At 44.8% G+C, this 27,584-nt stretch overlaps 2 protein-coding genes and 1 long non-coding RNA gene across 8 annotated transcripts in view; 1 reads left to right on the top strand and 2 right to left on the bottom strand.

The window, feature by feature from the left end:
- MAPRE3 (microtubule associated protein RP/EB family member 3) overlaps positions 1 to 985 on the bottom strand; it is a 54,267-nt gene extending 53,282 nt beyond the window's left edge. Inside the window, exon 1 of the mRNA XM_038561036.1 lies at positions 845 to 985. The gene's annotated coding sequence lies outside the window, so the exon portion shown is untranslated. The remainder of the gene's footprint in view (positions 1 to 844) is intronic.
- On the top strand, positions 194 to 24,292 carry LOC111090550. Of its 5 annotated transcripts, XR_005372244.1 has the most exons (6): positions 1,534 to 2,306; positions 2,622 to 2,756; positions 3,423 to 3,606; positions 8,052 to 8,126; positions 23,533 to 23,660; positions 24,022 to 24,292. It is a non-coding gene; the product is annotated as an uncharacterized LOC111090550 (long non-coding RNA). The 5 variants fall into 5 exon arrangements; XR_005372246.1 differs by lacking the exons at positions 2,622 to 2,756; positions 8,052 to 8,126 and adding an exon at positions 2,780 to 2,947 and having other exon boundaries at positions 1,536 to 2,306; XR_005372243.1 differs by lacking the exon at positions 8,052 to 8,126 and having other exon boundaries at positions 1,543 to 2,306.
- The window catches only part of DPYSL5 (dihydropyrimidinase like 5), a 97,236-nt gene continuing 93,896 nt past the window's right edge, over positions 24,245 to 27,584 (bottom strand). For both annotated transcript variants that reach the window (XM_038561032.1, XM_038561033.1), the window contains one exon: positions 24,245 to 27,279. In XM_038561032.1, the coding sequence (XP_038416960.1) occupies positions 27,194 to 27,279 (86 nt within the window). In that variant the 3' untranslated portion in view covers positions 24,245 to 27,193. The remainder of the gene's footprint in view (positions 27,280 to 27,584) is intronic.

Genomic DNA, 27,584 nt, shown 5'->3' with positions numbered 1-27,584 from the left:
CACATTATACCGGGGTTGTACTGCAAAAAAATAAAAATAAAAGGCACACTTGCAGAGTTCTGCAAGATGCTTATTCACAACAACACACCGGAAGCACAGGAACTTCAGCTCCCCACTGCAACCTTCCCCCTCCCCGCCCGCCCTCCACTACCTCTAGTCCCTCTCCTGGCACCAGCCAAGGCAATAGCCCAGCCCACTGGAAGGCCACCGTGCACTAGCGGGTGTTCACTAAACAGTAGCTGATCATCATGCGGCTGAGTCCTTCTCAGCAAAATCTATTCTGAAAGCCCCACAAGCTCTTAGCAGCCAGTCAGAACTGTCCAGACCTGCTTCCTCACACCAGCCAGGGCAGAAGCATGTGGGTAAGGAACCCGAGGCCCCGAGGTTTGGGCAGGCCGATGCCCCCCCTCCCCCAAGTCTGCCCTCGCCCTCTCCCTTGTCACTCCTTTTCTGGCATATCACTGGGGAAAACCAGAGCCGCCGGAGGTGTCAGGCCCGGGAGGAGTACGGAGAAGCGACGAGGGCGGCCCGGAGGCAGCTTGGGGCGATGCGGGGGGATCGGCCCGGGGTGGAGGTGCGGCGGCGCCACATCTAGTGGGGAAGGGCCCCGAGGTGGGTCCGGAGGGAGGGCAGGGAGGGGGAGTGGCTCCAAGGCCTGCCGGCCGCCGCGGGGACCCCAGCAGACAGCGACGGAGCGGGGGAGGCGGCGGGGGTGAGGCGAGGTTGGGGGGCGGCGGCGCGGGTGGGGAGGCGAGGGGGGCAGCCCGGTTCCCCTCCCCCAGCCCGGGCCCGGGCCTCCCGCTGACTCAGCCCCACGGCGTCGGTCGCCTCGGCCTGGACTCACAGTGCGCGAGGCTGCTCCGGTGGAGGCGGCGGGCGGGCGACAGGCGGCGGGGGCGCTGCGGCTGCGGCTGCGGCTGCGGCCGGCGGCTCCGGGGCGAAGGGTCCTAGCCGAGGCCGCCGCGGTCTCCGGCTTCAACGCACAGGGACTGCGGGGGAAGAGAGCACTGCGCAGGCGCGATGCGGCCAGCGCTGTCAGTCCGAGTGGGGCGGGGCCAGGCACCCGCCGTCTCCAAGGCAACCGGGCGGCGAGGGAAGGACAGCCCCAACCTCCACCTTGTCTTAGCGACGGCGGCGGGGGAGGGGTCGCGGGGGGCGACGGGAACAGTCCCTCTGCGTTGCCGTAGCAACAAGGAGACGAGACCGCCTCATAAATTTATGGTGGTACCGAGGGAACGCTCTCACCTTGTCACCATGGCAACCGGGAACAGCCCCTTCCTCTCCCCTTAGCAACAGGGTAACAATTCCTCCACCGCGTCTAACTAAGCTCAGAAGGAACAACCATTTACACCTGATTCCGTAGTAGCCAGATGACGGATTCCCATCTGCCTCACCGCTACCGCAAAGGAGAAACTGGAGCTTATTTCTTCTTTTTCGGCAACCCGAGAGAACGAAGGCTGAACATCTCCTCGCGGTTTATGGTTTTTAATCACAGCCGGTTCTTCCTATTTCCAGCTTCAATTTTTTCCCTACCTGTGTTAAACATACCTTTTCGTCTCCTACCAGAAGGTCCATACCTTTACCCCTAAATCGAGCTGACAAAATCCTCTATATACATATCACTTGAGTTTTTTTTAATCAACCCTTTTGTCTCTCTGCCAGTGTATTTGTAAGCAATTCTTGTTTCTTCATCTTGCCCATTAGTCGGTTGAGATTCTACTTCCTCATAACTAGTCCTTCTTCGATATTGTTCACTGGTGTTTCCAAATTCCCTACGGCAAGACTGCTTTTATGGCTCTCCCCAGTTCTTCTAGATTCCTCTTCTCCCTGTCCAGTGGATCTCCCCAGTTCTTCTAGATCCCTCTTCTCCCTGTCCACACCTGCTGTCTTTGTCCTTTAGTGCTCTACCCAGGGCTCCACTACCGTCACCCTCTTTGTGATTTCATCAGCTTGGTTCCCTTCCCGCAGATGATTTATGGCTCTCCCTCCCTCAGCCCTCACTCCTACAGATGTCTGAGGTCACCTCTGTACCCACCTTGAACATACCGCTTTTATTACACACATCCTAAAGTATTGTCTTTGACTTACATGTGGGGCTCTCCAATCAGGCTGTGTGTGCCCCTTATGGACAGGAATTCTCTTATTCATCAGCTCCCCTCAGTATCTAGTACAGAATGTGACACATAGTAGGGTTCCAGTAAGTGTTGCTGTGATCAAATCAAGTAAGGCAAGGATTTTCTTCAAAGATTCTTCAAGACTTTCTTTGACTCCAAAGAAATGGGTGAAGGGGGCCAAAAGGTAAAAAGGTAAATAGAAAAAAAAATGATTTTATTCTTTCTCACTTTCTCTGACCTAGCTGCCTCAGAGTCCCAATCAGCATTTTCTCTATGATCTTTGCACATATTTAATCTTTAATACTACTGCTATGATTATAACTTTATCACTCCCTTAGCTCTCCATCCTAATGCCAAAATTCTAGTCATTTATTATCTGAGACTCTGGCATTCTGTATTTCCTGAATCCTCGACTATATCTAGTCTCTCTTCTACACTATCCCAGATGTACCTACTAGAGTAAATTTCCTCACTGCGTACTGACCTACTGTCACTCTCTATAATCAGTGCAAGCTCTTCACACCTTACCATTCTATCATCTGCTGACCCAGCTTGGACTGAGCCTTCTAGGTGAACATCACTGGATTCTGCTGGGCTTGTTGACATACTAGAGATGCTGCATTCTCTTTGAATGACTCAGAAGTAAGAATTCATTCTTTTCCTAGTCTCCCTGTTTAGCTCCAAGAGATTCCATCCCAAGACTATTAGTGTCAGAGGACTCCAACTGAGCCCATTTTCTTGGGGGAGAAGGAGAAGGCAGCCCATCACAAATAGAATAAGAAAAGAGAGGGACACAGCAGGTGCTGAGTCAACACCTTCTCCTCCTATCCAAGGTAACTCTCAGAAAGGAGAGGGCTCCTTGTAGAGAATAATTCCCAGGATAAATCAAGGAGTTAGGAGAGTGAAAACCCAGGCTATACTTTTTCTAGCCACAGGGTTAGAGAATGGAAGTGGTTCCTAACTGTATCTGCCGGGTGTCTGCATGCTATAAAGATAAGGGGAAAATTTCAGGTTCAGTTTATTTTGCTTCCCCACTCTGAAGTTCCAGCTCAGCTGCATGGTTGTAGGTGTAGACCTGGGTGATGTAGACTGCTCTGAGTAATCCTGAGAAGAGATTATGTCCTTGAAGCCCCACCTGCTTGCCACACATGGGGTAGAGGATCACTGTACAAAGAGTTCCTGCATGCCCTTCACCCAGATTCTCCATGTTAACACTTTACTATATGCCAGTTATCTATTGCTACAGAACAAATCACTCCAACTTAGTGGTTTAAAATGGTAACCATTTCATCATCTCCGTTTCTGTAGGATGGAGATTCTAAAAGAGCTCAGCTGAGTGGTTCTGGCTGAGGGTTTCTCCTGCAAGTGCAGTCAGATGGTGACAGGAGCTTAAACAGCAGGAGGCCAGCTAGACAACCCTCTTTGTTCCTGTTGTCTCAGAGCTAGCCTTCTCACTACATGGTGGCTTCAGGGCAGTTGGACTCCTTATACGGTAAAGTTTTCAAGGATGAATATGATAGTGAATAAGAGAAACAATGCATCCCTTTTTATAACCTAGTCTCAGATATCACTTTTGACATATCCCTTTGTTTTGGAAAAAATCAAGAAGTCTATTTAAGATCAAGGGGAGGGAGCATAGACCTCATCTCTCAATGGGAAGAATGTCCAAGTCATATAATAAGAGAACGTGGATGGGAGACACTGTTGAAGTCATCTTTGGAAAATATAATCTGCCACACCCTACCCTCTGATGACAACAATCCACATCCCACTCGATGTGGAATACATTCATCCCTTCCCCCTCGTCCCCAAATCCCATTCCATGATAGTACCATCTTGAAGTCCAGGATCCCATCAGCTAAATTAGTCCCTGTGTGAGTATGGCTCCTCAGGTTCAGTTCCTTGAGTATAGCTCCTTAAGTATCAATTGTCTTGATCTGAAGACCTTGCAAAGTAAGGAAACCCACTGTGTGCCTCATGTACACTCAGCATACACTAGTGGCACAAGCCTGGGATTATTGCTATGAACATTATCATCTCAAAAATTTTGGAGAGGGACTCTTGGGTGGCTCAGCGGTTGAGCGTCTGCCTTCAGCCCAGGGCGTGATCCTGGAGTCCGGAATCAAGTCCTGCGTCGGGCTCCCTACATGGAGCCTGCTTCTCTCTCCCTCTGCCTATGTCTCTGCCTCTCTCTCTCTCTCTGTCTCTCTCTCTCTCTCTCTGTGTGTCTCAGGGATAAATAAATAGAATCTTTTTTAAAAATTTGGAGAAAAACAGATGGCAAACATCAGTTACTAGTTCATAGCAATTCTGAAATTCAGCTGGGCACATGTTGCCAGTTCCTGATTTAGGGCTCAGACCCACTTACTTACATTAGCTTTGACGTGGATCTTTCCCCCCAGTAGGTTATAATCTTTTCCTATGATTATTTGTTTTGATACCCAATTTGTCACAGACTTGGCCAGTGGAAGAAATTCCAAGTTGGCTCTTGTGCCCTTTGGATTTGTTTTCATCATTCTTTGAACATTTGCTTGCTTTCTGACACAAGATGTTCCAGGCTCATCTTGTACCTTTCCTGCCCCACCCCTGGAATTGGCCATTCACCAGGGAAGCATGGGTCCTCCTGACTTTTTGATGTTCCTTTTTCCATTCTCCCTTGCTTCCTAAATCTGCCCTTAGACATTGATGATTCCCTGGGTTCCCATCTCATTTTTTCCCTCTCCTTCTTCTATACATACTCCCCAAGTGGTCTCATCTATTCTTGTGACTTCTGAGGCTGTATTTTCAGCCCAAGCAGCTCGCCTACTTATTAGACCTGTATATGTAATTGCCTTCTAGATATCTCCAACTCTCTATTCCATAGGCACCTCAAATTCAGTGGGCTTAAATTAAACTTATTTACCCTTCCCCCACCAAACCCACCCTTCCTATATTCCCTATCATTGTTGATGGCATCACTAAGAGAAACCTGAGGATGATCTTATCCTACATTTCTCCCCAACTCCTTATACCAGAACAATTTTCCAATCCTATCAACTCCACTTCTAAATGTCTTTCAGATATGACCCTTCTTTATCTCCATCAATTTTACTGTCTCTTTCCTGGGTTATTGCAAAGCCTCCCACCTGGTGTCTCTGCTTCCAACCTCTCCCATCTCTGACCCATCCTTAACACCACTGTTAAACGGCTCTTTCTAGAAGATAAATTTTATCACATACCTTCTCTGCTTAAATCCCTATGGCTGCCCTTCTCAAACTGGCTGAAGCAACCTCTGGCCATGGAGGATTCATGTAGGGAGTACAGAGGGGAGCAGCTATAGAATGGTCACATCTTCCTTGAGCGTAATTTTTATTTGGAGGTTCAGGAAAACATTTTAAAATATGAAGACAAACAGACATATGATGAAGGACAATGCAAGAATCACATGATTTTAAAAGATAAGACTTTTAAAGAGAGTTTGAACTCAAGATACTTTCATGCCTGTACTTTAGTAGAAAGTTTAAGAAACACTGGTGAGGATAAAAGGATGAAGTTCAGGGTCTTTCACATGGTGGACAAGCTGCATTATAATCTGGCCTTTACCAGCCACTTTCACTTCACCTGCCTCTTCTCTTATGCCCCCCAGCCTCATCACCTCTTGCCATATATGTCAGCCACAAAAAGCAACAACTTGCAGTTAACTGGGCAAGCAGTTCTGCTTTGTGGCCAAGCCCATGTTATGAGGTTCATCCTGTTTGGAGTCCCTCCTTTCTCTTTATTAGGCAAAGTCCTACTCATTCTCCCAGACCAGCTTTCGTGTCATGTCCTCTGGGACCGGCTTTAGTGTCATGTCCTCTGGAACACTATCATGGACCTCCCCTGGGAGAGCTGACATGTTCTCCTTGGTACCAGGCACATTCTTCATCACGGTCCCCTATCACCTTGTATTACCATGCTTGTTCACTTCTTTCACCACCTAAGATCCTCACACTCAAAGACCACATTTTATTTAGCTTTGTATTCTTAGCACCTAACACAAAATGAAAAACAGCCAAACAATCTGACCTTTCGGCACTCTTTCCAAGGTGACTGGGAAGGCAAGTAGTGGCAGGAATCTAGGTGAATGGATTAACTCTAACTGATGGGGGGCTAGATGTTGGGTAGGAACATGCAGGGCTGCTCTGCCTGGTGGTGAGGTGCAGGCAGGGAGCTATGGTGCTGGTAAGTGTTACCAACAGTGTTCATTATTTATTTGAAACTCGCTAAAAGTGGAACAGGCTCTCAAATAGGATTGATCCTCACATGTAGGAAATCCTTGACATGGTTTTAAAATTTACAACTGTAAATATCAAAGTTTGCTGAGGGATGAGTTCTAATCACATGACAATAAACAAATGAGTCCTTATCTAGAGAGTGACTCTAGCCCTCTACCCTAGGAGAGTTGCATAAGCATTAGGGCTGATACTTTCTGGCTATGTGACCCTGAGCCTTGGTTTTTCTCATCTATTGTTGTGATCGTTAAATGAGATAGTATATGAAAAATACCTAGCAATGACGCACACACAGTAAAATATTTACCCAAATAAATGGTAACTATGAGTAATAACTAAACTTTCACTAGGGTCAAGAGGTCACTTGATTCCTCCCTCAGTTATAACCTATTAAACTATATAGAAGCCTAAATAAATAAATAAATAAATAGGAGCCAATATGCAAATGTAGAATTTGCAAAGGTCTTAAGACAAACCTCCTGTGAACATTAATGATGTATTATACCCAGAATAAACAACAACTCTACACCAGTGGCTTAGATTGCAAGACGTTACCCTGCTTTTTGTGGAAAATGCCCACCATGACAATCAGATGGGTGATCAAGGCTGGGATTCATTGGATTAATTTTCTAGAACCTCCCTGATCACCTCCTGAGGTTGGTATCATTCCCATTTTCACGATAAACAACTGAGGCCCAGAGATTAATGAACTTGCCTAAGATTACACAGCTAGTGAACATCAGAAGCATGGTTTTAACCTAAAGCCAACTCCAAAATCTGAACTTCTTCCATTCCTTTCGCTTCCTACACTTTCTGTACTATAATTATTTGTCAATATGTATTTTACCTAAGCTAATCTATAAATGCAAGAGCCACACTTGCTTCCTTTTTGTAGTATCTAGCACATACATGCCTGGCACATATTCCATAAGCATTCATGATGTGAAAGGTAGGATATGGTAAGCAAACCTAAACTAGAGTTGCCAGATAAATGCAAGATGCCTGGTTAAATTTGAATTTCAGTTAAACAACAATTACTTTTTTAGTATAAATAAGCCACACACACTACCTGAGACACATCTACATGAATGAAAACCTACAAATTGTCTGTTATCTGAAATTCAAATTTAATTGAACATCCTATATTTTTATTTGCTAAATCTGGTGACCTTAATGTAAACCTGGGATTGGCCCTGGGGATTCTCCTGGTAGAAGGGCTACTATGGCCCCTCACTCACACTCAAGACTGACCTGATCCCCAGCTGCTCTGGGGCCTGGGATGGAGGCCATGGTAACCTGGATCTGTCTGCCCTTTTAGGGTCTTACCTATTCTCCTAGGTTAGATCAGCTTGGCTCCTTTAAGAGGAAAAAGCAGCCACTGATGAGCTTAAAGCGCCACCTGGAGGCTTTTATGGGTACTACTGCGGCGATCAAGGGCCATCCCGAGGACCCAGGATTTTAGGGAGCCAGAAAAGGCCAAACAAGGCAGAGACAGGGTCGAAAGTAGCCAGTCTAGCAGTGGAGAGGGGCAGATGAAGATATACTTTCTTGGCATTTTCAGTTTACAGCTGTCGCTTTGGCTGTCTAGGAACTGAAGCACTTGTCCTCCAAAGGAGGTCATTGCTTAGAGATTCACTTGCCCACCACCCTTTGCCTTTCAGTTATTCCTTGCTCCTTTCCTCCCCAGGCTGGAAATCATTGGCTTATGAGAAGCATCATAACCTCCATTGTGGAGGCTTTGTGCTACACTTTTAAGATGATGGTCAGCGGCTTGGAAAAACTGTCATGGGATAACAGCTGAGGGAATGGGAGCTGTTTGTCTAGCAGTGGTTCTCAGCACACCTAAAAACTTGTTAGAAACGCACTCTCAGGCCCCACAGCAGACATACTGAGTCAGAAACTCTGGGGATGAAGCCTGGTAAACTGTGTTTGAATAAAGCCTCCAGGTGATTCTGGCACATGCTGACGTTTGAGAACACTTACATGCGTAGGGTGGCAGGGAGAAGCCCACAAAAATGTGCAAATATTGGAAGAGATCTTCCATGAATGAAATGGCTATTGTTCTGTGAACTTCCAGAAGGAAGAGCTAGGGGAAAGGGGCACATGTTCCAGAGAGACAAAACTTTGTTTTTTAATTTAATTTTTTTTGAGAGAGAGAGTATGGGGGAGAGGGAGGAGCAGACTCCCCATTGATCAGGGAGTCCAACATATGGGGCTCAATCCCAGGACCCCGAGATCATGACCTGAGCCAAAGGCAGACGCTTAATTGACTGAGCTATCCAGGCGCCCCAGAACTTGGTTTTAATTAAGGAGGTACTATTGAACAAATAGAACTTTCGAGGAGTGTCATGCACACCTGGTGAAGGCACTTCTCTATCACTGGGCTGGATGATCAGTCAGGGATGGTGGTAGAAATCTCCAAACTGAGAATCCATGATGAATTCTTCTTGCAAATCCTCTCTTCTTCAGTTCTCTTTTATCAAGAGTGAGAGCAATGCCCTCTGGTCATTTCCAAGAACCACTTCCAGCTAAGTATTTAGAGCACATGGTAACCAAAGAGCAAATATGGGAGCAAATGGCTTTTCTTCTATCAGGATTTTCTCTGGACTGTTCCAACTGGACCAGTTGTTCTCTCGGCTGCTGCACATCTGCCTTCGAGAGGTTCTTCTTTTTTTTTAATTTTTATTTATTTATGATAGAGAGAGAGAGAGAGAGAGAGAAGAGGCAGAGACATAGGCAGAGGGAGAAGCAGGCTCCATGCACCGGGAGCCCGACGTGGGATTCGATCCCGGGTCTCCAGGATCGCGCCCTGGGCCAAAGGCAGGCACCAAACCGCTGCGCCACCCAGGGATCCCTCGAGGGGTTCTTCTACGACCATTCTTTATCCCATTACCTATGCAGAATCTGCTATTTCCTTCATCCCATATTTTTCCATTTTTTTATTATTAGTTTCTTATGTTGGGACACACCATCACAGACATTCCCAAGAAAGATTACAAGGAAAGTCAGTCTTTTCAAACTTGCATGTCTGAAAATGACTTTTCATTAACACTTGGTTGACAGATTGTTTGGCTATAGAACCCTAGGATGGAAATTATTTTCCCTCAGAATGTAGAAAACATGCTCCATGATCTTCCATCTCCTAATAGTTTGGCTGATAAATTAGGTGATATCCAATTTCTAATACTTCATATGCAGCTAGTGTTTCCTTCTCTTGCTAGCTCTCAAAGCATTACTCTCATTGTTTAGAAATGTCATGATGATGTCTCTTCAATCTGGAAACTCATCTTTCAGAAAATCTGGAAAATTTCTTCTATTATTTCTTCAATAAACTCCTTTCTTCCATTTTTCTGTACTCTTAGTTCTGGAACTAGTGTTAGATTGATCATCTAATCTTGTCTTTCCAATTTTTTTTTCTGGTCTTTTTTTTTTTTTTTTTTTTAAGTCTGTACTCTCTGGGAGGGTTGTTTGTCTTGGACATTTTCATTTACTCCTTGATTCATCTCATTTTCCTCTGAGACAATTTGTTCTTATTTTGTATACTGTTTCTCTTTTGAGGGGTTTTCCTCATCTTCAAGACTAAGACATAAACAGGCTGACTGGAAGGTTTGAGCTCATAGATGGGGCATGTTGGCTGGGGTGTTTCACCACAGAATTGTATACAAATTGGCCAAATCATTGCAGGCCCCTCCAGATATCAGAATTTCGTTATTTTCTCCTTGGCCAACCAGCTTGCCCAGAATAATCGTCAGATTCCTTGCCTGGGGGTATACAATCTTCTACACTGGCTATAGGAGGCCACCTGGAAAGGAGAGGCTGGGGGAAGCTGATCTCACTAGGCAGAACTTTCCCCTGCACTAAATCCACTTAACTTTGTGCTCTCCCTTGGGCAGCCTGGAAGGGAGTGGGACAGTTTCTCATTGAGGCTGGAGAATCTATGGGTCTAATTGCTCCTTGTAGATGACTTTAGCCAATCTTCTTGCTTCCAGTCCTTGGCCTTTGGAGATCCTTAGAGCCTTTACTCTGGATTCTTTCCTGGGTTCTGGAATGTGAATTGGTGGTCCCCACCTAGGCAGAAATTTCAGCTTCCCTTACCTTGCAGTGTTAGCTACCATTTCTCCACACTTCTGTTGATAGCTTTCATTTGCTGTCATGTTATTTTCTGTCTCATTTTCTCTATAGCTTAACACCTCTTCTGAATGCCATTTTAGTGAGGATTTGAGAGGGGTAGATTTTGTTAATCTGCCATGTTCAACCATTTATCTACTCATTGCCTTTAAATTTCTTGTTTTGTTTTAAAAGTATATAAGATCATGAATTTAATTCTATATACCACTTTAGCTGAATACCACAATTTTAATATTTCATACTAAAACACTTATATTTTGCATAAACATAACTTACTTGTACTTTTCTCTTTAATGGATAAATTATTCAGCACCTTACAGCGGTTCCTAAACATCTGGGTTTATTGATATTGTAGTTTATTTCTAATTTAATTGCAATGTGGACAGAGAACAAGATTCGTGCAATATTGATGCTTTGGAATTTTTTGAATCTGCTTTGTGGCCTAGAAAATGGTCAATTCTTATAATGAATTTTCTTGTTTTTATTGTAGTAAAAGACATACCATAAAATTTACCATCTTAACTATGTTTAAGTGCACAGTTCAGTAGGGTTAAGTATATTTACATTGTTGTTAAATAGTTCTCTAGAACTTTGTCATCTCACCGAGCTGAAACTTTATTCCCATTAAACCTTTCTCCTTTTACTCATTCTTCAGCCCCTGGTACCTACCATTCTACTTCTCTTTCTATGAGTTTAACTATTTAGATACCTCATATAATATGTGGGATCATACTTGTCATTTTGTGACTGGCTTATTCCACTTGACATAACATTCTCAAGGCTCATCCAGGTTATAGCATTTGATAGAATTTCTTTCCTTCCATTAATTAATTAATAATTATTAATTAATAATTATTAATATTATTAATTAATTGTTTTTCTTCATTTTTAAAGCTGCATAGTATTCTACTATATACACATATTCACATTTTGTTAATCCCTTCATCTGTCAATGGACAGTTGGGTTGCTTTTACCTTTTGGCGACTGTGAATAATGCTTGATGAACATGAGTGTGTAATATATCCTCAAGATCTTTCTTTTACTTCTTTTGGAAATATACACAGAAGCAGGATTATTGGATCATATGCCCTAATTCATTTTTGCACACTTCCTTACTTTCTGGCATTACAAAATGTTTCATCATGTTCATCACAGGAGTGGAATTGCTGGATCATATGGTAACTGTTTAACTTTTTTTTTTAAGATTTTTTATTTATTTATTCAGAGAGACACAGAGAGAGAGAGAGAGGCAGAGACACAGGCAGAGGGAGAAGCAGACACCATGCAAAGAGCCTGACGTGGGACTTGATCCAGGGTCTCCAGGATCACGCCCTAGGCTGCAGGCGGCGCTAAACCTCTGTGCCACCGGGGCTGCCCTCTGTTTAACTTTTTGAGGAACTGCCACAGTTTTCCAAAGTGGCTGCACCGTTTTATATTCCCACCAGCAGTGTGTGAGGATTCCAGTGTTTTATACATCCGTGTCAGCACTTATCTGACTCTGATTCTAGCCATCCTAGTGGGAGTGACGTGAAGTCTCATTGTGGTTTTGATTCGCATCTTCCTAATGATTAATGATGTTGAGTTTCTTTTCATGTGCTTATTTGCCATTTGTAGATCTTCTTTGGAAAAACATCTATTCTGATCTTTTGCCCATTTTTAAATTGAGTTACTTCGCTTTTTATTGTTGAGTTACAAAGGGTTCTTTATGTATTCCAGATATGTTTTTTTTATCAGATATATGATTTGTAAGTATTTTCCCTGTGTTGTTATTTCACTTTCTTGATAGTGTCCTTTTGAAACACAAACAGGGGCCTCTGGGTGGCTCAGTAGTTGAGCATCTGCCTTTGGCTCAGAGCATGATCCTGGGGTCCTGGAATCGAGTCCCACATCGGGCTTCCCACAGGGAGCCTGCTTCTCCCTCTGCCTTTGTCTCTGTCTCTCTGTGTTTCTCATGAATAAATAAAGAAGATATATTAAAAAAAAAAAAAAAAAAAAAAGAAACACAAACAGTTTTAATTTTGATGAACTCAAATATATCTATTTTTTTGTTACTCTTGCCTTTTAGTGTCATAGCTATGAATTCATTGGCAAATCCAAGTTCATGCAGATTTATTCCTTTATTTTTTTTTCCCAAGAGTTTTATCATTCTAGCTCTCACATTGAAGTCTTTGATCCATTTTGTAAATTTTTACATTTGGTCTGAGGTAAATCCAATTACATTCTTTTACATGTGGATTTCCAGTTGTCCAAGCACCATTTGTTGAAAACACACTTTTCCTCCATTAAATCATCTTGGCATCCTCGTCAAAAATCAAGTGACCATTAGCACTGGTTTTCTTTTTCTTAATGGACTCTCAATATTCTACTCATTTGGTTTGTATGTTTATTCTTATGCCAGTACTGCTTAGTACTATCTTTTTTTTTTTTTTAATTTTATTTTGAGTAATCTCTACATCCAGTGTGTGGCCTGAAGTCACAACCCCAGGAACAAGAGCTGCATGGTCCACCAACCAAGCTAGCCAGGTGTCCCCTGCATAGTACTGTCTTGATTTCTGTTGCTTCATAGTAGTTTTTCCTTGAAAAAAATTGTTTTTAAATTCTGGTATAATTAGTGTACAGTATCATATTAGTTTCAGGTGAACAATATAGTGATTTAACACGTGTATGCATTACTCAGTGCTCATCACGGTAAAGTGTGCTCTTTAATCCCCTTTACCTATTTCATACATACTCCCACCTACCTCCCCTCTGGTAATCAGCAGTTAGCTTAGTAGTAGCTTTTAAAATCAGGAAGTGGGGGATCCCTGGGTGGCTCAGCGGTTTAGCGCCTGCCTTTGGCCCAGGGGGAGATCCTGGAGTCCCAGGATAGAGTCCCACGTCAGGCTCCCGGCATGGAGCCTGCTTCTCCCTCTCCCTGTGTCTCTGCCTCTCTCTCTCTCTCTCTCTCTCTCTCTCTCTACGTCTATCATAAATAAATGAATCTTTAAAAAAATAAAATAAAATAAGAAAGTGGAAAAAATTATGTATCAATTGTATTCAAATTTTTAAAAATTAAAAATGACATTACAATTCCAGTATAAAAAAATAAAATCATGAAGTGGGATTCTTCCAACTTTATCCATCTCTCTCTCCAATCTTGGGGGCAGCAGTTTGCCCTCTGTCCTCCAAGAAGTGTTGTTGCCTTTTTAGTCTGTTCAGCTTTTTACCTGGTTAAGTTAGGATGGAGTGGCAACTTCTAGGCTCTTTACATGCAGCACGGGACACTGCCATGCTCTTTATTGTAAACCTGTTACACTCAAAGTAAAGCATTTTATTTAAGAAAAAAAAGTACACTCTTAAAGGTATGAGCACTGTGACCCTTTACAGATGTATATTTTGTCACTCCTTCAAATAGGCTTTTCCAATCTTGACTGTAACCATAATATCTACCTTCCCTTCTACAATTGAGTATCATGAGATCTTCTTTCCCCTTCCTGGGTTTTAAGAAGCCTCCTTCCTTTACTGGTCATAAGGCAATTCCTGGAGAGGGTCTTAGTTTATACCCATGGATCAAAGAAAGCCTATACCTTTGATTGTTAAGGAATTGAGGTATGATAGTCATTGCACTGTTACTTGGTAAGTGCTTAACTAACTTCCTTCTTGGGTGCAGAGTCTCAGTAAATGACAAAACCTAATTTTCAAATTTGTACCTGTCTCTTATTTCCTGCAACATTTTAATGTAGTCATGGCAGGATCTGGCACAACATGGACAGAGGGTGGCAGGCAGTTGCTAGATGAGGCCCGGGCATACACATGGTAAGACCCATTGAGGTCTTACTGTCTAGGCATCTTTCTTACCTCTCCTCTGCTGCCTCGGGATGCTGTATAGTTAAGCTCCACTCCTGGGGTGTTTTTAGTTAAAAAGCTTACCATGGGGTGCCTGGGTGGCTCAGTCTGTTAAGCATCTACCTTTGGCTCAGATCATGATCTCAGGGTTTTGAGATTGAGCCCCGCATCAGGCTCCTTGCTCAGCAAGGAGTCTGCTTCTCCCTCTGCCTCTCCCTGCTTGTGTTCTCTCATGCTACCCCTTGCTTGTGTTCTGTCTCTCATGCTCTCTCTTTTGAATAAGTAAATAAAATCTTTAAAAAAAGATCTGCCATATAAGGTAAATATCATAAATGAAGCTACACTCCCCTTTTCTTAAAAATTTCCCACATGATTTTTAAAAATGACTGAATGCCTGTTATCACCTTTAGGCTAGAACAGGGTTTTTTTTTTAATTTTTTTATTTATTTATGATAGTCACAGAGAGAGAGAGAGAGGCAGAGACATAGGCAGAGGGAGAAGCAGGCTCCATGCATCGGGAGCCTGATGTGGGATTCGATCCCGGGTCTCCAGGATCGTGCCCTGGGCCAAAGGCAGGCGCCAAACCGCTGCGCCACCCAGGGATCCCAGAACAGGGTTTTTTAAGCTTGGTGCTATTGATATTCTGGGTTAGACAATTCTTTTTTTTTTTTTTTTTTTAAGATTTTATGTATGTATTTAACAGAAAGAGAGTGAGAGAGAGAGAGAAAGAGCACAAGCAGAGGGAGCAGCAGGCAGAGGGAGCCCCAGACATGGGGCTCAATCCCAGGACCCCAGGATCAGGATCTGAACCAAAGGCAGGCCCTTAATTGACTGAGCCACCCAAAGACCCCAGGGTTGGACAATTCTTAATCGTGGGCTGTCCTGGGGGACAAAATTGCCCCTGGTTGAGAACCAACCACTGAGCTAGACTGCCTTAATGGGTTACTTCAGCTCAACGGTTTGGAAGGGAGCCCTAGCCCTGATCAGATCATGTTAAACCATTATAAACCCCAACCTGTCCAATTTGTTTAAAAACTCTGCTGAACGGGTACGGCAGAATTATACAAAACTACAATTTCATTTCATTCTTGTGACTGTGATGTCAGATGAAACAGTGAGTTAAAATTAAGAAAGGCCAAATCCTTTCATAGCTTCCCACCCAGATACCTGGGAGAAATTACAAAACCATGTTATGGACATCAAGTAAAAACTATAAAGTGCTTCCAAGGCACATGCTTATGCCCTCACCACTTAGATAAGAGACAGGCCTTGATTGTCCATCAGCCCACAGTGGGAAAAGTTTAACTCTAAAAGCCTGGCCATTGGAAAAGTGAGTGAATAATTCTCAGCAACCCCCACAAGTGGTGCTTTGTCCTCAAACACCCTTGGTGGAGCTTCCAGATCTCTCCTTCTGTGAACATCAGGATTCTCTCATATAATGAGGCTTTAGATGTCCTGCCACTGATGTCTCCTTTTCCTTGGGTCCTCCTCAAAGACATTGTTCCCCAGAGACTTCTGCTCCCACAGCAGTAAAGGGATCAGAGACTAACTAGAGTCTAGTTTACTGAAAAGGATTGCCCCAGTGCCTTGAAACTTGGTGACTTTTGGAACTGATCAAAAGGGACCAATTCCCCTCAAGATAAGGGGACTGCAAAGCTTCAGAGGATAGTTTAAACCAAAGAATTCTAATAAAATGAGATGCACTGAGTAGCCAGTGAAATTTAAATATGCATCAATATAAGCAAGTGTTTTCCATTTTGAGGCAATCTTTAATTTACAGGTGAAGAATCTGTTTCCTCCCAAAGGGCCTTTGAGGGCTGTAATTCATATAACATGTTGTCGGTCTATGGAAAGAAAAATAATGTTCAGAAATCTCAGGGTCTCAAAAATGATCATTAACTTCTAATAGTAAAAATGTGAAGAATTTGCATTTCCAGGAAAATATTCAATGCATTTGTGTGATTCGAGCCAGAAAGGCAGTATGACAATGAGTGTGCAATTGCATAAAGCTAAAAATTATGAAAATCAAGATTTAAAAAATTTAAATTCAATCAGTCAACATATAATACTTCATTAGTTTCAGATGTAGTTTTTTTTTTAAAGATTTTATTATTTGTTTGAGAGAGAGAAAGCAAGAGAGTCAGAACTTAGTGTAGAGGAGAAGGGGCAGAGGGAGAGGGAGAAGCAGACTCCTTGCTGAGCAGAGAGCCTGATGTGGTGCTCAATCCCAGGACCCCAGGATCATGACCTGAGCCAAAGGCAGATGCTTAACAGCTGAGCCACCCAGGCGCCCCCGGATGTAGTTTCCAACAATTCATTAGTTGAGTATAACACTCAGTGCTCATCACATCATATGCCCTCCTTAATGCCCATCACCCAGTTACCCATCCCCCCCACCCAATTAAGATATTTTTAAGCCAAATTTTCAGCATAGTCTTAAACTCAAAAAGACAAGTTCCTGATAAGAACAGGTCATGGGGCAAAGAATAATTAAAAGGCAAAGACTTGTACAAAGTTGGTAGTTGACCCAGTGATCTCCAGTCCCTTTGTTGGTAAGAGAATCATTTGTAATTCTTATTGCTGTTTTAAAATGCTGTTTCAAATTTGGGAATTTAGGATTAACTGCCTCTCAAATTCAAAAGATAAAATATACTATATAATGGTTTCAGCTGGGAAATTCAATGAGTTCGGTTTTTTAAATGTAATTTTGCCTCTCCCACCCCATCTCCCATGCCCAGATGAGAATCTAGGATGTGAAATCAGGAATTTTGAATATGGCATAACTGATTTCAACATGAATTTGAATTTCTGTAGTAAAATGAAATAGCTAAAGCATTTTTTATAAATATGATGAAAGGCACAGAGTTTTGATAGTAGTGAAAGATATTGAGACTGAAATGTGCTACAACTGGAAAAATGTGTCTTTTATCAATTCATTCACTAAAATTCAGATAATCCAAAATTATATAAATCCACAGAAAAGCTTCAACTTAACTTCCTGCATAGCATTAAAAGAATAATATATATTGGGGAGTCTGGGTGGCTCAGTTGGTTAAGCATCTGACTCTTCATTTTGGCCCAGGTCATGATCTCAGGGTCATGAGTTCAAACCCCAAGTCAGGCTCCATGCTCAGGGAGGAATCTGCTTGATTTTTTTCTCTCCTCTTTGTCTGCCCCTCACCCTCACCCCACCTTTAAAAATATGTATGTTTCCCCCAAATTAGCTTAACTTTATCTGCTTAGTGTCCCAGAATTTCTAACTGGATTTTGGAAGTTTGAATTCACATAGCATTGAGGTAACGGATACTTGTATTTATCCAAAGGCCTGATGAAGTTGGGATTATATAGTGAAAATAAAAATAGTGTGCTTGTGCGCATGTGCATGAGCATACACGCATGCGTTTGTATGGGTGTAAATGTCTACATTTTGACACAGGAGTCAGGAGTTCATATAAACCCTGAAGAGCCTGTGTTTAATGTGAATGTTAATGTGTACCATTCTAAGACACCAGTATCTTCTTGATCTCCCATAATCAAATTAAAGACTTTATAACTTAAACCCTGAAGAGCCTGTGTTTAATGTGAATGTTAATGTGTACCATTCTAAGACACCAATATCTTCTTGATCTCCCATAATCAAATAAGATTTTACAACTGACACCGAATAAAAAAGAAGTCATAGCTAGGAGAATCATTTAGCAAATGCCTACAAAATTTAGTACAATACATAGTATGCTATATGTATTTTGTTGCTTAAGAAATTTGCATTTTGTAAAAAGAGAAGCTTGGAAGTCTTAAAAGGGAACAGTGTGAATTTAAAAGGTGATGCCAGACTTTACTCTGGTGGTCAAGGTCAACATCAATAGCGATAAATCATGCCAACAGTATTGCCATCGATATGATGTGATAAAAAACACACGTTTATTTCTGTAGTCCTCCCCAAAAAAACCCATAACACCAGCCTGACCACTTATTTGAGAAAAACAGCAGACCAATTTTAATGGAGGAGCCTTCTACAAAACACCTGACCAATATTCCTCAAAACTGTTGAGATCATCAAAAAGAAAGTCTGAGAAATCGTCACAGCCAAAAGGAGACAGGGTTGTGTCCTAGATGGGATTCTGAAACAGAATAAGGACATCAGATAGAAACTAAGGAAATCTGAATAAAGTACGGGTTTTAGTTAATGAGAATGTATCAATATTGGCTCATTTATTGTGACAAAAGTGCCACATTGGGGTGTCTGGGTGGCTTAGTCAGTTAAGTGTCTGCCTTGGGCTCAGGTCATGATTCCAGGTCCTGGGATGGAGCCCGCACTGGGCTCCCCACTGAGCAGGGAGCCTACTTCTCCCTTTCCCTCTGCCTACTGCTCCCCCTGCTTGTGATCTCTCTCTGTCAAATAAATAAATAAAATCTTTTTTAAAAAGTGCCACACTAATATAAGATGTTAATAATAGGGAAAGCTGCATGTTAGGGTATGCAGGAACTCACTGTGTTATCTTTTCCATTTTTCTGTAAATCAAAAACTGTTCTAAAAAAATAAAGTCTATTTTTATTTTTATTTTTATTTTTTTTTAAAAAAGATTTTATTTATTTATTCATGAGAGAGAGAGAGAGGCAGAGACACAGGCAGACAGAGAAGCACGCTGCATGCAAGGAGCCTGATGTGGGACCTGAACCTGGGAATCCAGGATCATACATTGAGCCAAAGGCAGGCACTCAACCGCTGAGCCACCCAGGCGTCCCTAAAGTCTATTTTTAAAAGAAAGCTATAGAAGGACAGAATTTGTTAAGTTAAAATTTAAGGAAGCCTTAAAATACAAAGGCTCTAATGTATTCAAAAAAATTTAAAAGGAGGCAGGAAATTCATTTGGCTGGAATCTACGTATAAATCTTGCACTAATAACTATGTGGTTGGTGTAGATGGACCAGATAGAGGCAAAGTGAAAATCTGGTACATAATTTTGGAACTCTGAGCCACTTGAGTGGAGCGAGGAAGCAGGCCTCCTCACATCCTGTAGATGCCAAGACTCCCATCCAAAAAGCTCAGTGGGAACTTAGACTTGCCACAAGGATAGAATTGAGAAAATAAAGATTTTAATGAATCCAAACCATAGTATCAACAATTTTGTGTTGAGAGAATCTGTATGTATTCGGTGTTTTGTGTACTCATAAAAAATAATGTGGGCCTGTTGAAGTGAGCACCTCATAACTAATTTAAAATATGTACCTTAAGACTTAGGCTTTGAGATGAAATCTATGTTTAGCAGCAAAACCTCTAAGTTCACTGTATTTATGGGTCTAATTGGTTAGATTGACAATAAGTATTTAGCACTCAGGAAAGTTTCTTTTTTTTTTTTTCTTAAGATTTTATTTATTTATTCATGAGAGACACACACAGAGAGAGGCAGAGACACAGGCAGAGGGAGAAGCAGTTTCCACGCAGGGAGCCGGATGTGGGACCCGTGTCTCCAGGATCATACCCTGGGCTGAAGGCGGCGCTAAACTGCTGAGCCACCTGGGGTGCCCTCAGGAAAGTTTCTTAAAAAGGAAATAGAGGGATGCCTGGTTGCCTTTGGCTCAGGGCGTGGTCCTGGGGTTCCGGGATCAAGTCCCACATCAGGCTCCCTGCAGGGAGCCTGATTCTCCCTCTGCCTGTGTCTCTGTGTCTCTCTCATGATTAAATAAATAAAATCTTAAAAAAAAAAAGGAAATAGAATTTCAAATGTAGTTAGAAATGTTATAAAGTGTTCAATTAAGTGGATCAATGGGACCAAAGTCCTCTTAAAATGATAAAGTCCCCTCACATGATAAGAGTTGGTAGACTTACAATTTTTAATGAATAATGTCTATAAGCTAAACTGAAACACTTAGGAAAGTGCCCTAGACCTTCACCACTCTGCTGTATCCATAGCCCCACTGAGACTTCATGAAACTTCCCACACTGTGAAGGCTCAGGGATTGTCACAGGACACCCGTTATCCCTACCCCCTGCAGAAGGACCCTTTTTCCCCACCTCCCATGACGCCCTGCCCCTCAACTTTTATTGGTAGAAAACTTTTAAACTCCTGGACAGGCATATGAATGGCCTAAGGAATATATAAGCATGCATGAGGTGGCCATATAATTTACTGCCCCAATCATGACATATATGAAAGGGGGCACTATGCATAATTATTCTGGACCACGAGACTTAACCCAGAACGGTTCTGGGACAGCCAGGACAAGATCCCTGCAGGTATAAATGTGTGTCTTGTGAATATACCAGAGGAAGAAATGAAGAATTCGGCTTCCATTGTAAGACACTATCAAGTCTCAACAGCATCGAGTCTCAACAGAATGTTAGATCCTGGGGGACGGGAGTCGTGAGGTGGCCGCCATGGCGGTGTCAGAGAGCCAGCTCAAGAAGATGGCATCCAAGTACAAATACAGAGACCTAACTGTATGTGAAACTGTCAATGTTATTACTTTATACAAAGATCTCAAACCTGTATTGGATTCATGTTTCTAATGATGGCAGTTCCAGGGAACTCATGAACCTCGCTGGAACAATGCCTTATAAAGGTAATATATATATTCCAATATGCCTCTGGCTGCTGGACACATACCCATATGATCCCCTTATCTGTTTCATTAAGCCTATTAGTTCAATGACTATTAAAACGGGAAAACAGGGGATCCCTGGGTGGCTCAGCGGTTTGGCGCCTGCCTTTGGCCTAGGGCATGGTTCTGGAGTCCCATGATCGAGTCCAGAATCAGGCTCCCTACATGGAGCCTGCTTCTCCCTCTGCTTGTGTCTCTGCCTCTCTGCCTTTCTCTCTCTCTCTCTCTCTGTCTCATGAATAAATAAATAAAATCTTAAAAAAATAAAATGGGAAAGCATGTTGATGCAAATGGGAAGATATATCTTCCTTATCTACATGAGTGGAAACATCCTCAGTCAGACTTGTTGGGGCTTATTCAGGTCATGATTGTGGTGTTTGGAGATGAACCCCCAGTCTTCTCTCGTCCCACTATTTTGGCATCTTATCCACTGTACCAGGCAACAGGGCCACCAAATACTTCCTATATGCCAAGCATGCCAAGTGGAATCTCTGCATATCCATCTGGATATCCTCCCAACCCCAGTGGTTATCCAGGCTGTCCTTACCCACCTGGTGGTCAGTATCCTGCCACAACAAGTTCTCAGTACCCTTCCCAGCCTCCTGTGGCCACTGTCGGCCCCAGTAGAGACCGCACCATCAGCGAGGACACCATCTGAGCCTCTGTCATCTCAGCGGTCAGTGACAAGCTGAGATGGTGGATGAAAGAGGAAATGGATCATGCCCAGGCAGAGCTCAATGCCTTGAAATGAACAGAGGAAGACCTGAAAAAAAGGTCATCAGAAACTGGAAGAGATGGTTACCCGTTTATTTTTATTTTTTTTAAATTTTTATTTATTTATGATAGTCACACACAGAGAGAGAGAGAGAGAGAGAGAGAGAGGGAGGCAGAGACATAGGGAGAAGCAGGCTCCATGCACCGGGAGCCCGACGTGGGACTCGATCCCAGGTCTCCAGGATCGTGCCCTGGGCCAAAGGCAGGCGCCAAACCGCTGCGCCACCCAGGGATCCCTGGTTACCCGTTTAGATCAAGAAGTGGCTGAGGTCGATAAAAACATAGAACTTTTGAGAAAGAAGGATGAACTCAGTTCTGCTCTGGAGAAAATGGAAAATCAGTCTGAAAACAATGTTATTGATGAAGTTATCATTCCCACAGCCCCACTATACAAACATCCTAAATCTGTATGCAGAGGAAAATGCTATTGAAGACACTATCTTTTACCTGGGAGAAGCCTTGAGGCGGGGAGTAATAGATCTGGATGTCTTCCTGAAGCATGTGCGTTGTCTGTCCCGTAAACAGTTCCAGCTGAAGGCACTAATGCAAAAAGCAAGAAAGACTGCCGGTCTCAGTGACCTCTACTGAATTCTCTGATATCAGCCTGAGATTGGGCTCTTCTTAAAGCATTCTTTTCTTCTCTTTCTTTCTCTTATCAGTAGGTGCCCAGAATAAGTTATTGCAGTTTATCATTCAAGTGTAAAATATTTTGAATCAATACTATATTTTCTGTTTTCTTTTGGTCAAGACTGGCTTTTGTTTATGAACTTTCTATCCTCTGTAAACTTTTTGTGCTGAATGTTGGGACTGACTATGCTAAATAAAATTTGTTGCATTAAAAAAAAAAGAAAGGATGTTAGATCCTTTAAGGTTTTAGTGGGAAAGCTCTAAAACCCTTTCAAATGTGTTATCAGAGACATATCAAATAGTCTTTTATTAACCTAGCACTATAAGGTCTACCCTGTCTGTGTATCATGAAGTTTCTTCTTCATACCTGGGGTGTCATGAGACTCTTTCGTCACCACTGACTACAAGGCAATTATTAGTGTTAGGTTATACCCTTGTAAAAAAGTCCTCCTGTAATTCGGATAGAGAGATGGAGGGTGAAGTTTGCCCTGTCACTGGCTGGAGAGGTTTTCCAGAATGCGGGTAATCTTATAAACGATCTTCACAGATTACCTTAGGTTCAAGTCTGTGGTCATTTATTTTCCAATTACATACACACAAAGGCGTGCTGTGTGTTTCTGGGTATTTTATTTTTTTCTCTCCAAACCACCCAATACCATGCACATGGCCCGCCAAACATATAGCCATATAATTTTTCATCCAAACATTTAAAACAATGGATTTTTGGCAGTTAGTCAAATTCTGGTATGCTCTCCCGTTATGGGAAATCAGGGTAACACAGACACTTTGGCCCAATCCCATCCTAAGGAGTTGGCATCCTTCACAGGCCAGGTAATAGTGTTTCCACGTGGTTCAGAAACCCCATCAGAGGGATGCCTGGGTGGCTCAGTGGCTGAGCGTCTGCCTTCGGCTCAGGGCGTGATCCTGGGGTCCAGGATTGAGTCCTGCAAAGGGCTTCCTGCATGAGTCTTCTTCTCCCTCTGCCTATGTGTCTCTCATGAATAAATAAAATCTTAAAAAATAACAGCAAACCCACCAGAGTTGGTCCAGGCAACTCATTGCATTACAGCCAAGTGCTTTGCCCCAGCAGCAACACCCCAAGTGTTTCTCTCAGTTGTGGCCTTATTTGCTGAGTTGTTTATTTGGTGAAAGGTGGGCAAATTCCTTTGCTGTCAACTATTTCATTCACTGCCTTAAATTCCCTTACTAGGGTTTTGTCTTCGGGGGGCTAATAAATACAAGTGGCCCTATTGTATGGAAGCAACGATTTCACTCTTCGATGTGGAAGACTTCGATACAGTAATCCCTTCCAACATCTGGCTGAGATCTAGAGAGAAGGTAGGAGTCTTGGTGCAGGTGGAATGGGTTGGAAGGTACAGTAGACCAATCCAAAAGGTGGGGTTCTGGAGAACCAGAGAACAGCCTGAAGGTCCTTCAGAGACACGCTGGCCTTGGTACAGCCTTCTGTCCTGTGATCTTATGAGGCTGTAGCTCCATCGGCCAAGAGTGCCACCATGTAAAGAGGGGGCTATGGGTTTCCAAAGTGGTAGCCAAGAAAAGGCAACAAAGGGTAAATGGGTTAAGCCTAGTTTCCCCACCTTTTGTATGTAATACTTCCCCCAATTATCCCTGTTTTACTTCACTCAGCAACCTTGCCCTGGGAATCTAGCACCATAAGTCTTGGTTTTGTTCCCACTAGGAGGAGGACTGAGCACCAAGTGTTGGGTACTGAGGCTCCCACCTCCCAGCTGCTCTTCTCTGCAGACTCCGCTCAGGCCTCCCAGTGAGAGGCTACCTGCCCCACAACATGAGTGAAGAACCGAAGCTGAGTTTTCTTAGCACGAGAAGCTTTGCCCCTGCCACCGTGGAGGACATCCCCTGCCAAACTCCCCTTTCTCTGAAGAAATACCACTGAGACCAAGTGAGAAGTAGCTACAGTTTAATACAAACCTGCACCAGAACACAATGTGCCGGGCTGTTTTGTCTTTGCCTCAAACAGGTGGCCAGAGCACAGGACCATGTGTCGTCTTGGGTTGACACAATCTTAGCACCATGACGTTTACAGAGGAGTGAGAAGTCACTTGGGTGCCGGAGGCTCCATCCCGACCCCAGGCTGTGCCTGCCGCCTGGGCAGCTGGAGGGGGTTTGGGTTTTCGCGTGGTTCTGTGATTTCTGGGTCAGTACTGGAAAAGCCCTCATCACGGCATTGGCTTGACAGACCTGCTGTGGACTCCTAGCACTACACACGCGCACACACACACACACACACACGGTAGCACAATTTTCTGGTAACTTAGTCCCACAAACCTAGAGAGCAGCTAAGGCAAGAACAACAGTATTTATTCAGCAAGTACAAGACCAATTTGAGAGCTGCATTCAGTGCAACCAGAGACCCTTTTTGTTCCAGCCAGGAGCAGTGGGGCTGCTGATGGAGCTGGCTGGAGTTCTGCACAGGGGCAAGGAGTGGGGAGTGGGGGCTGACCGTTCATTGGGTCCCTTGAACCTCCTTCTGATTTTCATCTAGAAGCTCCTGGGCAAGGGTGGGGACTATGTAAGGATCGGGGGTGAGGGTAGGGGTGGGGGAAGGTGAGATGGAGGGGAAGGCCTAGGGCGGACCACTCCAAGATGTGGTCTCCCAGAGCCATCCCATGGACCATGCATCTCTCGGGTGGAGGCACTCAGAGAAGGTAAAGCTTTCCTAGCCCAAGCAGGGATGCTCTGCCCACTGGCTACCACCACTGCTCAGCTCTTTGGCATCTGCCCAAGGCCCATGACCCAGCAGAGGGCTGGGATGAAGAGGATGATGTGCGTTGTATCATGTCACGGTTTCCCAGGCCCAGAGCCCTACCTACTGTCCCTGTGGCTGCCCCCCTCCATGAGTGTCTTTCTTCCCTTGCTCCCTGGGGTACTATCTCTGTCCTTTCAGCTCCTAAGTGAGGAGGATGAGCATGGAGGGGGAAGTGAGGATGTGGAGGCAGCTGAAATCACATGGCAAGGCCCCCACTATTTAACTAGTTCTGGCTCAGACAGTGAATATGCATTAGCTTGTTTATAAGAAAAATCTATCTACCTGTGCGAAACAAAGCAGAACACCTACCAAGGGTGTAAGTCTTCTGGAGGGTTAAATTCTCAGGTGGGATCTGCAAGAGACGTCACCCCACTCTTCCTTTCCACAGCTAGGGTAGACAGCCACGCTCTTTAAGGGTCATCACGGGCACTTCTGGGGTCAGAAGGCCTACTCTTTCTGGGCCTCGTCTGTGAAATGGGGAGAACAACGAATGCTCTGTCATGTGGAGCAGTTGAGGGCTCGTGTATGGAAGCGCTTTGAAAATATGTAAAGCACTGAAGAAATGTGCAGGGTGTGACCACTAGCCCAAGAGCCCTGGCACAAGCCCCGGGTGCGCAAAGCAAATGTGCAACATGAAATCACTCCTGTGATGGGGAGGTCGCGGGGGTGGGGGCAAGGCTTAAGAAGAGCAGGCGGTCGAGTTGCTTCCCAGTTCACTCAGGGTGGACGGAGATCACCCAGCCTCTAGTGTTTCCATGGAAACCTCCTGGAGCTTCTGAGGCAGGGAGAGCCCAACTGGACGTGGGAGAAGCAGGTACAGGTGAGGTGCTGACCACAGGGGCCACAGTACCTGTGCAGCAATGTGGGCTCTCCAGCTGGGTCTGCCCAGGCCTGGCCTCCCTCCCCCGCCTCTAGCCCACTCACTCCCTAGTTCCGCTCCCCCTCTCTTAGCAGGCATGAGGCCTCTTGCCAATCACACAGGAGGAGCAGCAGGGCCTCTGTCCAGTGGGGGGAGTTTCCAGGAAGCTGGGTGTTTGGGGGTGTTAGTGCTGGAAGTGGTCAGAGCCAGATATGGGAAAGGCTCCCCAGAGGCCCCCAGGGTTGGCGTACTGGGCATCCCCTAGGAATGCAGGAAACTAACCAGGAGGGGCAGGGACAGGAGGAGGGCCTGGGATGGGGCTGCGGCGGCCTGGAAGCCTCCAGGTGGGGAGGAGAGGGGCCCGTGAGGCCAGCACCTCGCCCTGCTCCTGGTCTGTGCCCTCGGCTGTCTGGTCGGTGTCGAGTGCAGCGTCTCTTAAGATCCACATCTACTCCTGTTTCTATGCTATGCTAGTGACACGAAGCACCGTTATTCTTCACAGGATGCACAAACAAGTCAAACCAAACCACTGCGCAAACCAAACGTGCAAAACAAAATCATGTACACGCGCCTGGCACCAGCCCCGTGCCCTGCCCGGCTAGCCCCTCGGGGCCTGTGACTCCCAGGGGGTGGGGTGGGAGGAGGAAGAAGCTGGCGAAGGGTGCAGAGTGTCCCAACCGCACCCACACAGGGGCCAGGGCCACGTTGGGAAACACGGGACACGCTGGGCGCGGCTGGGAAGCCGACACCTGTCTGACTGGGGAAAAGTGACCACAGAGCCTCCTTAGAGGGAGGGGGCCTTTCCCTCCAACGCGCATCTGCTAAAGTGCTCCGGACAGCTGGCGGTCAGCCAGGGGGCAGGGCACTAAAGTCTGGGCTTTCCCAAAGCCAGCACATGGAGGCGGCTGTAGGAGGAGGGGCTGGGCCGGGCTCTATGCATTGGGCTCTGTGCATAGTGTGGGTTTCCTGGGCTCCCCAAGAGCCTGCCGAGGTCAAGGCAGGAAAGGACTGCGGCGGCAGGAACACATCTCAAAGTGCCTGTTAGGGTTGGCTCGAAGCACAGTGAATCACGTGGCAGACATGGGGAGCTGCTCCCCGGTCCCGTGGCCCCCTCAGGTGGTGCGCTGCCCGGCCCAGCCTCTCCCGCCCCCTGCAGCAGTGGCCGGAGGGTGTGCGGGCTGGTGGCGGCGGTGCGTCCTCACTTGCGGGGGCTGGTCAGTGCCTTTACCAAATGCCGCTTGACCTGCCTCCGGGGGGAGCGAGGATCCGAGCCGAAGCTCGCTTTGGAACATGGTCATCAATTTGAGAACCTGCAGGGAAGGAAGCAGAGGGTGAGCCCGGCTGCTCACTGGGTGATAACCGCGCCGTCACCATCTCCTGGTGGAAGCTGGTAAGCCCTGTGTGGGTGTGATCTAGCCGAATCCTCCTAACTCCATCCCAGTTTTACAGATGAGGAAACTGAGGCTCAGGGAAGTTAAGTGACTTGCCCAGGGTTACAGAGTGTGTAAGTGGTAGAACTGGATTTGAACCCAGGTCTTTCTGATTCAGGGCCTCTGCCATTCACTGCCCTACGCTGCCACCTCTGCTGCTCCCAAGCCTGGACATGTGGTCTCCT

This window comes from Canis lupus, chromosome 17, assembly GCF_011100685.1.
Source record: "Canis lupus familiaris isolate Mischka breed German Shepherd chromosome 17, alternate assembly UU_Cfam_GSD_1.0, whole genome shotgun sequence".
NCBI classification, from domain to species: domain Eukaryota; kingdom Metazoa; phylum Chordata; class Mammalia; order Carnivora; family Canidae; genus Canis; species Canis lupus.
The sequence above is the reverse complement of the archived record's forward strand: the minus strand, read 5'-3'. Positions and strand labels throughout refer to the sequence as shown.